Source organism: Ursus maritimus, unplaced genomic scaffold (genome assembly GCF_017311325.1).
Source record: "Ursus maritimus isolate PB19 unplaced genomic scaffold, ASM1731132v1 scaffold_18, whole genome shotgun sequence".
Classification (NCBI taxonomy): domain Eukaryota; kingdom Metazoa; phylum Chordata; class Mammalia; order Carnivora; family Ursidae; genus Ursus; species Ursus maritimus.
This window is the reverse complement of record NW_024424230.1, coordinates 20,937,731-20,951,985: the sequence shown is the minus strand read 5'-3', so window position 1 is coordinate 20,951,985 and position 14,255 is coordinate 20,937,731. Positions and strand designations below refer to the sequence as shown.

The 14,255-nt window shown below is 35.4% G+C and overlaps 1 protein-coding gene across 1 annotated transcript in view; it reads left to right on the top strand.

Annotated features, from left to right (window-relative positions):
• Positions 1 to 14,255, top strand: part of DCC (DCC netrin 1 receptor) — a 704,420-nt gene that overhangs the window by 593,119 nt on the left and 97,046 nt on the right. The window contains exons 19-21 of the mRNA XM_008693128.2: positions 1,938 to 2,045; positions 8,832 to 9,026; positions 13,911 to 13,943. Of these exons, the coding sequence (XP_008691350.1) occupies positions 1,938 to 2,045; positions 8,832 to 9,026; positions 13,911 to 13,943 (336 nt within the window). The remainder of the gene's footprint in view (positions 1 to 1,937; positions 2,046 to 8,831; positions 9,027 to 13,910; positions 13,944 to 14,255) is intronic.

Sequence of the window (14,255 nt, the reverse complement as noted above, 5' to 3'; positions counted from 1 at the left end):
GTGACCATATTAGCTTCCTATCTATGGCTTAGGAAATTTCTTGAATGAACTCTTTATGAGAATAACCCTTCCCAAGGTAGTTGCCTCTTTGGTATTTTGCTACAACAAATCTTTTCCTGCAGGAATGTCCTTGTTCTCTCGTTAAAACCATACACATATGCAGTTTCTTTACTCAGGATTCAACTACACTATACTTACGTACACTCCTCCTTCTGCTTCCTTTCTTTTTTTTTCCCCCTTACTTTAAACATATTCAGTACCTTGTTAAGATATTATGATTAGCTACAGCTTTGGTTAACCTGGAATGCTAGTGGCTTTGAGAATCAGGGCATTGGAAATAAAATGTTATGATCCATGGAAATATTTGGTGTCTCCTCCATTTAAAACTATATTCAGGAAGAGAAATGGAAATAGGGTTGCTGAGATTCTGTATGATAGGGCTAACAGAAAAGCCAAAGAGAATGGGAAGAGAGAAGAGTTCAGAATTAGGACCAAGTTGTATCTATCTCGTAATATAGAAGCATTCTTATGCAGAGATCTGGAAATTCCTCCAGAACCCAACCATAGAACTTAGTTAGACAGGTTCTGAAATGTCCCATGTCAAATTAAAGGTAACGAAAAGAGACTGTTAATAAATAACTTGGCGTATTATGCCTTGCCTAGAAGGAAAACTCACTGCATTTCAAAGCATAGTGAGAAAGCAGACCTAAAGAAGCCTAGAAGGTACTGGACTGGCTTGGCCAGTTTACTGCCACCTTCAAAATATATTTAAAATTTTGTTGAGCACAACGTAGGAGGAAAAATAATTTTCTCTTTCCTTTTCTAGGTCCTTGGCTGAGACCCCGCTGTAATAAAAGATAGATTAACAGCAGAAAAACAAACAGGAGTTTAATAACATGTATACCTCCTGGATACATGGAGGATACCCAGGAACACTGAGTAACTCCCTGAAATGTAACTCCAGCTGAAAACAAAGAATTCATTGGGGTTTGGGAGCCAGTTATAGGAGGTTTTCAGGCAAATCACAATAAACAACTGTGTTGTTATTATGCAGATTTAAGTTCTTGCCTTCTCCTTAATTAGAGTTTCTAGAGATTTTATCATTCTCCTCTTCCTGGTACAAAGAGGGAGACACTCATAAGTACAAATTTCTCTTATAAAAGGGTAACATCTAAGTTTTCAGAGCTTTTCCTGTGTCTACTGTTTCTTAAAAATAATCAGCCTAAAATAATTGTTATGCCAAAGAGGCATATTCTGGGGTGACAAACTCTGGTCTCTTTCAACAACATTTGGAAAAAGTAGCTCTAAGACCCTCATGGTCTCATGCTTTCTCATTCCATGTCAGGCTGATACTAAGACCTTCACAGGTTCCTTACCTCCTCTATTTTCAAATACTCCTTTGCCTTCTTGCTAAAAAATATCTAGTATGTTTACCTAAGCAAGATATTTTAACCTGCATTTAAATTCATTCTTTTTTCTTCTTCTTCCTGCTTTTAAAAAAATATAGAATTAGGTGACATTTTTGTTTTAAAATCCTACAATTGTAACAGGACTGTGTCTCTTGGAGACATGTAGCCATCAATCTCACTAAGTATGTGTACATTTCTTTGTTCTTATAATGATTCTTACATGTTTAGTGTGGCGCTCCCTTGGAAATATCCATTATACTTTTCTCCTCTGTATTCATGCATATTCTGTTCTCCTCTCTATATTTACACCTTTGGAAGTCATTTAACTTCCATGGAAGAACATTCATTTCTATATATTTGTTTGGTTGCTTGTTTAATTAAAATACTTGAAATAAATCGTAAATGGTAAGATCAGCGTGATACACTGCGTGATGGATTCTGAGTGTCAACATCGTGATTAGAAGTCCCATAAATGTCTGCCTTCTTTCACATCCAATGACAAGGCCTTGTCTCTGTTTCATCTCACAGCCCCGACCTCTGCTCCCAAGGATTTGACAGTCATTACTCGAGAAGGGAAGCCTCGCGCTGTCACCGTGAGTTGGCAGCCTCCCTTGGAAGCCAATGGGAAAATTACTGGTAAGCATCTCTGCTTTACTTCCAGCATTGCTCTGCTTGGCTCGCGATTGCTTACCCCACGTGCATGGCTCATGCCTTCTGTGTATTAGTTTTCTGTCCCAGCATCTCAGTGGACTTCCCAACCCTCTCTGATTGTCTCTTCTTGCCCCCCACTAACTATGAAATTCCTACTAATGGTGCCTACAAATACATGCACATACACATTTCATTTGAGTTGCTTCCCGAAGGATGTACATTTCAATTAGTTTAGACCTTTTGTTTTTTATCTTGCGGAGCATTAGGACAACCTTCTAATGGAATGTCTCTGAGCATAAATGATTAAAAAGAAGCCGGTTGTTTGGCAATTATAAAATACAAAAGACACCTAATGACCATGTATTTTTGAATGGCACATACAAAGAAGGTTTGTCTGGGGGTTTTTAGTTTCTCACTTAGCTTTTAGCTTCTTACTTAAATCATAAGGTTCGTAAAATACTTAATATTGACTGACAGAAATTGAACTTAATGAATATTTCACAGTGACAGATTTTATTTTGCCAAATATTGCTGATAACATCAATGCCTAATTAAAGCATCCATTAGAAGCCTGTAATGTTAATTTAGTATGAAAAATATAATGGAGTTCTATCAGGGATTTTGCATTAAATGATCACTGTAGGCTTTTAATAGATGTCTCCATAGCATGTAATTATTATGAAAAATATTGTATAACTAAAAATGTGCACATTATAGTCTAATTAACTTGAACCATTGGGTTACGCACATGTAAGAGTCACTCCTTTTTCTTCTTTTTTTTGCATACAAGAAGTAGATAGCACTATTATAAATTAACAAAGTAATTCAGTCCTTCTGTGATAACAGAGATAAGCACAGAAATTATAGTTCGGATGGCACACTTACTTTGTGTGAGTTACTTTCTGAATTTTCCAAAATGAAAAGATAATGTGAAAATTCCAAATGTGATTTAAATTTAAGCTGAAGACTTGTTTTCTCTAGGAAATTGTTCTAAGTGCAATAGCAAACAGAAATTTCATTTGAGCTGACAAATATGGAAAAAGAAGAGGGATATTAAGTCTCCCCAAAATTGTATATGCTTAGTTGTCACTCTGCCAGGCTTTTTAAAACTGAGGCTGGCTCATTCCAATTTTCTTTTTCTTTTTCCCCCCAATGTTATGATTTATTTTCATTGGCTCTATTTCAGTACTTTTGTAGACTTTGATTTGTTTACATGATGACTTTTTTATTATGTTATAAACAGTAATTTGTAAGCATATGGTAAATCAATAGATAATAAGTTTAAGAAGAAAAAAAATAGAATAGAAGTTGTCTAAATAAATGCGAGTTCTGATGGAAAAAAATATATTTTTTGGTAAAGGATCAAATAAGCCATATAGTACCCAAATTCTCCTCTCTTATTTAAATAAATCTCATCTAATAGTCAATGTAAACAATAGAATGTGTTTTCACCTCTGGAAGAAGCTTAGTTTTGCTTTTTGAAGAAAAAAAAAAAGGAAGTCTCCCCCATATTAAGAAATGCAAATGAATCTGAGCAATAAAATGCCATGTGCCCAAATCTCAGTGCATGTATAAGAAACCTCCTCCACGTATTTTATTTAGAGTTGTATGTTCAGTATCCCTTCTCTCACAATGATAAAGTAGAAGTATGGGAGACAATACTTTTTACCTTTAAGGGCCTGGCTCATTTATTAAAACCAAATTGTTACTGTCAAGTTGAGATATTTTGACTCAAGTAAACAAGAGCAAACGCTAAGAACTCTTTTTTTTTAAATAATATTTTTTATTATATTATGTTAATCACCATACAGTACATCCATAGTTTTTGATGTAAAGTTCCATGATTCATTACTTGTTTTTAACACCCAGTGCACCATGCAATACATGCCCTGCTTAATACCCATCACCGGCCTCTCCCATTCCCCCACCCCCCTCCCCTCTGAAGCCCTCAGTTTGTTTCCCAAAGTCCATAGTCTCTCATGGTTCATCCCCCTTCTCTTCCCCCCCCCTTTCTTTTTCCCTTTCTTCTCCTACTGATCTTCCTACTTCTTATGTTCCATAAATGAGTGAAACCATATGATAATTGTTTTTCTCTGCGTGACTTATTTCACCTAGCATTATCTCCTCCAGTCCCGTCCATGTTGCAGCAAATGTTGAGAAATCGTTCTTTTTGATGGCTGAGTAATATTCCATTGTATATATGGACCACATCTTCTTAATCCAGTCATCTGTTGAAGGGCATCTTGGTTCCTTCCATGATTTAACTATTGTGGACAATGCTGCTATGAACATTGGGGTGCATATGGTCCTTCTCTTCACTACGTCTGTATCTTTGGGGTAAATACCCAGTAGTGCAATTGCTGGATCATAGAGTAGCTCAATTTTTAACTTTAATGCTAAGAACTCTTAAGACAACTTCTCTTGCATATATATTTTGATTCTTCCAAATTACTTCCAGAAAACACGATGATAAAATATTCAAAATACCATATAGCAGAGGGCCCAGATTTACAACACTCAGTTTCTCATTAAAGTGCAAAGGAGACGGGAGCTCCTTTCCAGTGTGTCAGAGCATGTGTGTGCCTATGTGGAAGAAACATATTTATATTTACATATATTTATATTTTTATTAAATATATTTATATATTTATATTTCTTTGTTTAACCACGTCCCTGCATGTACATAGCTACAAAGCAGGGTGGTTAAGAACCCAAGCTTCTGAGGGAGATGGGTAAGTTAACTTTCCTAAGTTCACTTTCTCATCTATAAAATAAGGATAGTCATAGAACCTCTTTTGTAGAAGGTAATAATGAAGTGCTGAGAAAAGTCTCTGATGTCCAGTGAGAACTAAAACAAATGAACTATTATTATTCCCATTTGAAATCCATTCTAAGGTGAGGCTTATTAATGTACTCTGCATAGAAACCGGATCATCAACTTGTAAATATATATACTTCAAAAAGATGAAACAAAAAAAAGAGGACAAAGAAGGAGATCTAGATAATGCCAGGGCTTACATCCCTTGATTATAAACTGGCAGTTTAGGAATTTGGACTGACATTTTCAGGAGAGAATGGCTCGGAATGAATTAAGCATTCCTTATATGCTTGGCATCCTGCTAAGCACTTTAGTATTATGAAGTGATCCTATCTTCCTGTTATTCCATGTTGAAACAAAAAGATGAGGGGTTTCTAGGGTTAATAACTTCCCCGAAGTCAAATAACCAAGAAGTAACAGAGCTGGGATTTAAAACCCACGTTCAGACTCTTCACTATTACACTATGTTTTGCTCCAGCTTATTAGTATTCAACTAGTCCGAATCAGTGATTCTTAACTGATTTATGATTTAATTTATCTGAGGAAGGATTGAGCATGCTATATTTTAAAAGCTCCCCAAGTGATTTTAATGTGCAGCTAGGGTTTTGAAACATTGATCTAGATAAATGCAACATCCAACATTATTTATGATCAGAGACCAACATAGTTCGAAGAGTTAGGTCTTCAGAGATTGTTTCCTTATCAGTACTATCCAATGGATAAGATTATGTTATCTTTTTTGTGTGTGTCATGTGATACTCTAATCCAATTCCCCTTTCCTGAAATTCTCTTCTTTCTTGACTTTTTAAAGATCACCTACCCACTTTTCTTCCCAATTTCAGCCTACAACTTCTCGGTCTTGTTAGCGGACATTTCTTCCACCTGTTTCTTAAGTGGATCTTTTTAGTCCCTTTGTTACTTTCTCTGACAAAGTGTGTATAGTATAGCCAGGGCTTCAGTGAACACGAACTTATGTCTCTGAAATCTGTGTCTCCATCCAAGGAATTCTAAATGCATATATTCTGCCTCATATTGTACATTTCCATTCGCCTGTCTTATTGGTACCTCTTTCTATTCCCCAATCCTTCTTTCTCTCCCTTCTTCCTCTTCTTTTCTTTTCTTTTTATTTTTTTGTTTGTTTATGGGGCTTTTTTGTTGTTTTTTTGGTTTTGGTTTTGGGTTTTTTTTTGCCTATCCCCCACTATAACCAGCCAAATAATGTACTATTATATTCTATAATAGGTTGTAAGACCATCTGGGATTGTGGACCCAGCTGGGCACTCACTGCAATCATATGGTCTAAATATTCTTACTCCCATCATATAAAAATTTTTCATGTTTACCCAGTTGCAAAAGTCAGAAATTTAGCCATCTAGACTTATTTCTCTATGTCCTCTTCTCATATAATCAGGAGAGAAAAATCTAAATGGTCATAACACAGGGCTGAAAATTCTATGAAAACAGGTTTCAGATTTTGTCAATGCTTTCTCTTTAGTGTCAATATTCTTGACACTTAGTAGGTAATTAATAAATATTGGTTAAGTAGAATAATCATTGAATTGTTATTAAATCTATTGTTTGACTTGAAATCAAAGTTTCAGGTCTTCCAAATATACTTCCTTAAACTTTACTAATATTAAGAAAGAAAGAAGGGAAAAAGGAAGAAAGGAAAGAAAGAAAAAATGTAGAATTTACTAAGTAGTCAGTATATAGAAGATAATATAATAGGTATACCCACATATATTAATTTCTTAAAATACATTATCTCACAGCAACTTATTTTCAGATGAGAAAATGGAGGCATACTTAGATTAAGCAAGTTGCTCAAGGTTGCAAAGCCAAGAACTGACAGACCTATGAGTTGAGGTCAGGTCTTCCCAAATGCATAGCCTGTTATTTTTTAATATTTTTTTTTTACCACGAAGAAGGAAGAAATGGGTCCTTCATTATGTATTTATTGATAGACATGATTATCAGAATCAATTTTTGAAAGATGAGGAGCTCTCCCTGGGCTGAGCTCCTTGTTGGTAGGCATCATCCCAGTCTTCCTGGTACTTAGCCCCTGAACCATGGAAGAGAATCAGTGATCTGTGGGAAGAAGTATGGAAAAAAACAGAGGACAGAGGTGGAATTGACACTTTCTGACACTTTCCTTTTATAATTACAACTACCTCTTTGTAGAAGTAGTCAAAATGACATACGTATGATGTTACATTTTATATGTATTTAGACAAATGTAATTCTAATGTGGGAGTGCCCACTTGAGTGGTCTTACCACCTATGACAGGAGATAGTTCTCATTATTTGGCTAGTTATGGTGAGTAAGAGACATAAATGAAGTAGAAAAAAGTAAGAGGAAAGCATGAAGAAAGAAACTTGGACATGGGGAAATGGACACATAGATACAGAAAGGTCCCGAGAAACCAATGAATTTGTTCCAACCTATGTGGTTATGGAAATCTCTACAGTAAGACTTCAATAATGGATTTAATATTCTCTAAACACACCAAACTCATATATCCAGATGAAATTGTATGCTTTCTCTAAGGCCGATTTTTAAAGTTTTGAATATGTGCTAGTATATTTTGATTCTGCATCTCAGTTCTCAAATTTACACACACACACACACACATAAGATTGGCTTCCCCATAAATACCAGGAAATCACTTCAAATACAGTTTGGAATTGTCAGTACCTGATGCTTGCATCTTCAATTGTACTTACTTGATGCCAGAACTGTCATTTTTAAATGCTTAATTGAATACTTCTTACAAAGAAAAAAACCCCAAAACCCAAGGAGGGCAAATATTTTATTCCAATTTGACAAATCAAGAAAATCAGGAATAAATGTAGCTGACCTGGGATGAGAACAATTCTCCCAACTTTCAATGTCATTGGGCACTTACAACAGCCCATGATAACTCTACAATTGCATTAAATGTCATGAATGCAAAGCATCTGTGCTTACTGGCTAGAGGATTTCATTCAATAAGTGAGTTTCAATACCTATTATGTGAAGACAATTTTATTGGTTTCTCTGAAGAATAAAAGGTAATATAAGATATGGCTCTTGAACTGAAGGAATGTTTTTATCCTTTTGAAGAGATAAAACACACACATAATAAAAGTTTAAAAAGAAAAAAGTATTACCGGTACCAGGGTCTTCTATTCAGTAGATGTGATTCTTTGGGGACAAGAATGGAGTCTACTCTGACTCAAAACATATTAGAAGATTTTTATTGATATTGATCATGGGGGCTGTTATAAATGAGTCAGAAACAACTCCTTTGCCCAGTGATATTTCACAATCCCGTTTGAATTATAGTATTTAAATTTTAATATTAACCAGAGAGTCCTACAACCTTTGTTAAGTTTTACAGAATTCTTTACCTTGGTCTTTTATCCTTTACTGAGCTCTCTGCATCCTAAGACATTCATAGCTGCAGCAGCATCTCAGCAAATGCCCAAAATATACAGATTCCACGTCTCGACTAAAGCAGTGATTCCTGACCTTGCTTGAACACAGAAATCACCTGAGGTGCAGATTGCCAAGGTCACCATTAGCCTATTATGGTATCTACTGCTGTGTAACAGTATCACCACGAATTTAGCAGCTTAAAACACCACACATTTGTTATCTCAGTGTTTCTATCAGTCAGGAATCCTTGCACAGGATTTACAGGCATCAGAATCCTCGTATTTTTAAAGATGGCGGATATTTTTATTTTGAAGGGTCTATTCCATTCTCAGATTCTGCACATTGAGGCAATGATTTGTCTAATCTTTGCAGTATCAAAAGAAATCATTACTTGCTTAACGGAATACTGTAGTTTATAGATTGTGAATGTATAATTATCATTGCCAATTATATTTGAGAAATATGAGTGTTTAAAAGTAGAAGTATAGCATACGGTCAGGACACTAAACACAGTCGCATTTGTGTGTTTCTGCAGCTTACATCTTGTTTTATACCTTGGACAAGAACATACCAATTGACGACTGGGTGATGGAAACAATCAGTGGTGATCGGCTTACTCACCAAATCATGGATCTCAACCTTGACACAATGTACTACTTTCGAATCCAAGCAAGAAATGCAAAAGGAGTGGGGCCTCTCTCTGATCCGATCCTCTTCAGGACTCTGAAAGGTTTGAATCATTTCCTAGTATAGCAGTGCCTTTCCTTTCCTGTGGGATTGTTGTAAAATACTTATGGAGTCTGCATTAGGAACTGTCTTTGCCTTCTCTGTTGGCAACGTGACTACAATGGACATTCAAAATAAATTAAAATGTACCTTTTCATGCTGAAAGCCAGCATGTTAGAGAAAGATCTATTGTGTTATCACATTTTCTGCCTTCAACACAAGGCAGGTATATTTAACTTAACTTTTTTTCCCCCCATTTACAATCCTTTTGGAATTTTGTATTGATTTCACGTATATTGGTTCTATTCAAAATATAATGAAACTTTTTAGTCATTTTATGTAAGGAAATAAAAATTAAAAAGCATTGAATTATATGAACGTCCTACTGCTGCCAACTTTAAATGTTTTCTTTGAGGAACTATTGTCCTTATATATAAAAAGAAAATTTGATATGGCAAGACAGAAAATCTCAAACAAAATGAATGTGTTTATTTTAAGGACCTAGGATAGCAACAAGGGAAATAAAGAGTCCTACAGTACTATTACTAGAAGAAAACGCCCCATGCTTGCAAGAGTAAAAATAGCTGCTCAATTCAAACATAGTTATTGTTCATACAGAAAAAATGCTAAGACCCTAGAACAGCGACTACCTCAAAATAATCTTCATGTTAGTCCTTACTATTTTAGAACAGTGTTATTTTTCTGGAGGACAAATGGCCTCTGTTATTTAGCAATTGAAAAAAATTGAATGCTTCATAGCTGGTATTTAAAGATGTATATTTAGGCATGACGCGTGTTGTTCTGAAGGATACTTGGCTCTTATATCTGTGACCACATTGTGTCGATCTATATATCTGGCTGAGAAGTTGATCATACATGATGGCAAACAACTGAGGATGATTGACATTTTCACCCAGGTGCTTGACATATTAAGAGAAGAGTCTTAGAATAATTGTATAGTCATTCTATTTCCCTAGGAAAGGTACCCTAATAAATAGTGGACTTCTGAATTCTGGTGAGGTAGCTAGCCATTCAAAGCTGGACTTGGTAACAGCTAATCTGAAAGTTCGCCAAGAACACACAAACAAGCATTCAGCCTAAGCTTTCGTGACGGTTCTTAGCGACAGAGTAGAAGATGGGGAGGGAGAAAGGAGGAAATGAGCTAATCTTCTCTCTGGGTTTTTAGGACTTCATGTCTAAATCAGGTTTCACTCTAAATGAGCAATCGAAAGGAAACTGGTTATTCATTTTGTGGGAGCATGAAATGTAACTAGATACTGTTTCACAAATGCTCCATCTTTATCTATAGACAAGTGCCAAATTAATTTCATGCTCGCATGGTGTGCCAACTAGAGATCTCAGGGAGGGTTTAGGATGACTTAAGGCATCCAAATGTATTAAGCAGCAGAGTGATGAGTTATCACAGGCTTTACAGGCCCACAGTGATAACCATCCTAGAGATTATTTAATGAACTCCATATCTCATTTGGTACTGTTTACCATAAGTGCCCTGAACTCATCTATGAAATGATGTTCAGAACTGAGAACAAATTAAGGAATTTGTTATGTTGTAATAGTTCACAAGAATTATTTCTAATATCCTGATTTGAATGTTTAATATTGTCTATCCTCAGTATGTCATGCTCAATTAATAGTCAATTAGATTTTAAAACAAATCTTGCTCATATGGCAAACCAAGTTTCAGATGTCTTGGTTGCATTCTAAATTATTTACAGATACTGATCTTGCCCATGTTTATCAATAATTGACATTGTACATGCATGCATCCTGCGTGTTACAATGACAAATACTCTAAGGCAAATAAATTACTCTTAAGGGACTCGAAGCCGCAGTGAACCAAATCTACACGTCATGCTACTGGTCTCTGATTTAAGATTTCCAGTTTCCAAAGCTGTTCAAAACATAAGGCCTCTGTTCATCAGAATGTAACTTTGTTTGACAGCAAGAAAGGCTCACATGTTATCCTGAAGCTGAGAAAACTCTCAGTAGTCTACTGGGTAACAGGCAAGTGTTTCATTGCAAATCATGCCCCAGGCAGGTGTCTACAAGCTTCATTCTTTCATATGCAGTCTTTGCAAAGACAGGAGCGCTTACTACTAGAGACTAGAGTTTTGTCTTTGGTTTTAGCCACCAGCAAGAGAGGTATAGGAAACTCAATCCGTAATCACTGGTTAATGAAAAGGACATTTATAATTAAAAAGGGATTAAATTACAATACCCTTGTGTACATGCATGTATGTGGTACATCTGATTGTTTCTTTAGAATGTTAATTAAAAGAATCTTGAATTTGATTCTCTGACCACACAGGACTCTGCAAATACACACCTCTCTTCCCCCAAATATTCCCCTTTGGATACCCACATACAGTGAAATCCTTGGAAGATGTACAAGAGGCATGTCAATCTCTGCCTCTCACATGGGTCGTTCTCTCGGGTAAACTGAGCTTCTCCATGTTGGCCTGTCAAATAATAGGAAGAAAGGATGCTTCTGCTGAAACAGACCAAAGTGGAATTCTATAGTGGGACAGAGTCACCTCCTACACACAAAAAAGCAGAGTCTTCAGCAATGAAAGAGTACTAGAGTATAGTCTGCTCTCTGGGCATCTTTAATCATCATTCTGAAATGTGCATCTTTCCCATCCAAGGATATAGACCTGAAAGTTCCATACCAGAACACAGGAAAGTTTTAGTCTTCACATTATTTTTGACAAAATACATGATTTTCTTGACAAATGGCAGGAGCAAATAAAAAGTCAAGACACAAATTATGATACTTTTAAGCAAGTATTTGTCTTTAATAAAAAGTAACCTTTAGGATATATGTTATCCCCGTTGGAAAATACTCTTTAGTTGATAACTTTTCTTGAGACATTCAGAATTTCTCAAGTCATATCCAGTCCAGATTACTAACAGTAAAACAAATCCAGAAGGTAAGAATGAGGATGACATTGTTGCCCATAATGTATATTCATTTGTCACTTAATAAAAATTTTCTTAGTCTATAGATAATGTGTGTGTATAATTAAAGATGAAGGGAGAAATGAAGAATGAAAATGGGATGAGATTGATTTTCTTCTCTCTCTCTTTCTTTTTTGATGTCATTCCAAACATATCTCCCCTAAATATGAGATGCTAAGTAGGATAGTTTCTCAAGTGTTTCCTGTTCTGGCTGCCAAACATTTACCCGTCCTGGATTTCATGGTCGCATGTGATCCCTACACATCCTCCTCATTCTTACCAGACACCTGGTTTGGCACTTACTGACATAGTATCTTTTCTCAAAATCTACATTAGGATCTCAGTGAAAACCCTATCCCTATCTATAAACTACAGATAATGCAATTGCCTATCAAAAGCACCTGTCATCAATAGTCCCCCAATATTGTAATAAAATGTACCTTGAGAAGCCATTAGTCTTTAATGGGAAACAGGAGAGGAAATCAAGTTTAAAATTGCACTGTGACTTACACTAGGAAAGATTAGGTTGGACAGCTTAGTGAATTAAAAAAAAAATAGTATTAAAAAAATCTTGAGGAGCTACAATGACATTTATAAAAGTTATTTAAAACTGGTAGAATCTTAATATAATAAGCACTCTTGTATGTATACTGTTTTCCGAAGAGTCATTCAGAGTTCAAAGTCTACTACTCATTAAGATAACCTTTCTTGGTCTATCCTTTTTCATAGAATATGTTTACATATTATTTTAAAAGGAAAGAAATTGTAAGTGATAGAAATTTGTAACTAAGTTTAGAATTTGTCCTTCTATGAGGTGACATTCATAAACCCTGTTCATCTGAAAGGGGTTTTTATGAACAGTATCATTTGTTGAGTATTCCCGTTCTGCATATTCTTTTGGGCAATGCTATGTCCCATCAATTAGTAAAGGAAGGACTACCACGTCTAAGACCTTCGCTTTATCTTTCAAACAGTAATAATGGATTTGCTGTGAGACTGCAACCCAGAACGAGAGGACCAGGGTGCTTAGGTTCTAGGTTGCTGCCCATGGGAACACTATCATATTTTTCTCTGTGTGAGTTTAACTGAGACATGTAAAGAAGCCAACAGCAAGTGTAGTAGCCTAAATGTCAAGTTTTAGTGCAGATGAGTTCAATAAACCCAGAAGACTTGAAGCTAGAAGAAACTCAAGTGTAGGGGAAATAATTCTAATTGATGGAGATTGACAAAGATCTACATTGGTCAAAATATCCTACCACAATTTCTGTAAAAGCAAGGATATTGTAGCTTTACCTTCTATACAGTTATATTTGGTCAATAGAAAAGAAGCCACTTAAAAAATTTAAAGATATTTTTTAAATTAAAAAATGTCATTTTCAAGAACATTATTCACAATGCACCTGAAGTTGTGAACAGGTAAGAATTCTCTTCATAAGGTCTAAAAATTTATTAAACTATTTAGATTAAAACACATTTATGGTATTCTGTTATTTTACCCTATGTGAGAATTGATTTCGTTCTCTGGTTGGAAAAAAAAAAATTGAGGACAGGAAAATAGCCTCTTTACCTTATTTAAAATATATGGGTGATAATTACTTGGTGATCACATGAGTTTTTATGTATTATATTTTTAATTAAACTTACATGATGATCATTTTGAGTTGATGTGTAGAGGAATGAAACAAATAACGTATTTTTAAGAACATGTATCGCAAAAACCATTTTCAATTTTTCTCCTCTGACTACTGTTTAATAGAAATAATCACATCAACCTTGGTTCCTTATCAATTTTATTTCAACAGGGCTTTGGCCTTGATATGGAAACTTGCTAACAAAACTGTCGATTCGAAGTGTCAGTTTTCTTGCTAGGAAGTGTCAATGTCTAATAATATTTCTTTCTCCCCCACAGTAGAACACCCTGACAAAATGGCTAATGACCAAGGTATGGTGGCTCAATCTGTCATCCTTTCTCTCCTTGAATCAATTCTGTTAGAAATGTCAGTCATTATTTTGTATTCCTTTTTTCACCTGGGCCATACACCTGATGAAGCAGACACTGGTGTGATAATTAATCTTGTTAATGAAGTTCTGTTTGGCTGAAGCTGCAGGTCTGTTGGGGAAGATGTAAATTTTCTTGAGAGGAAATTGTTTTGTCTCTATTCTGAAGGACCAATTAAAATGTCAAGCTTCTTTGTATGAAATAAATTTTTAGTCTCTGTCTGCACTTCTGAATAATTCACATTAAGTATAATTA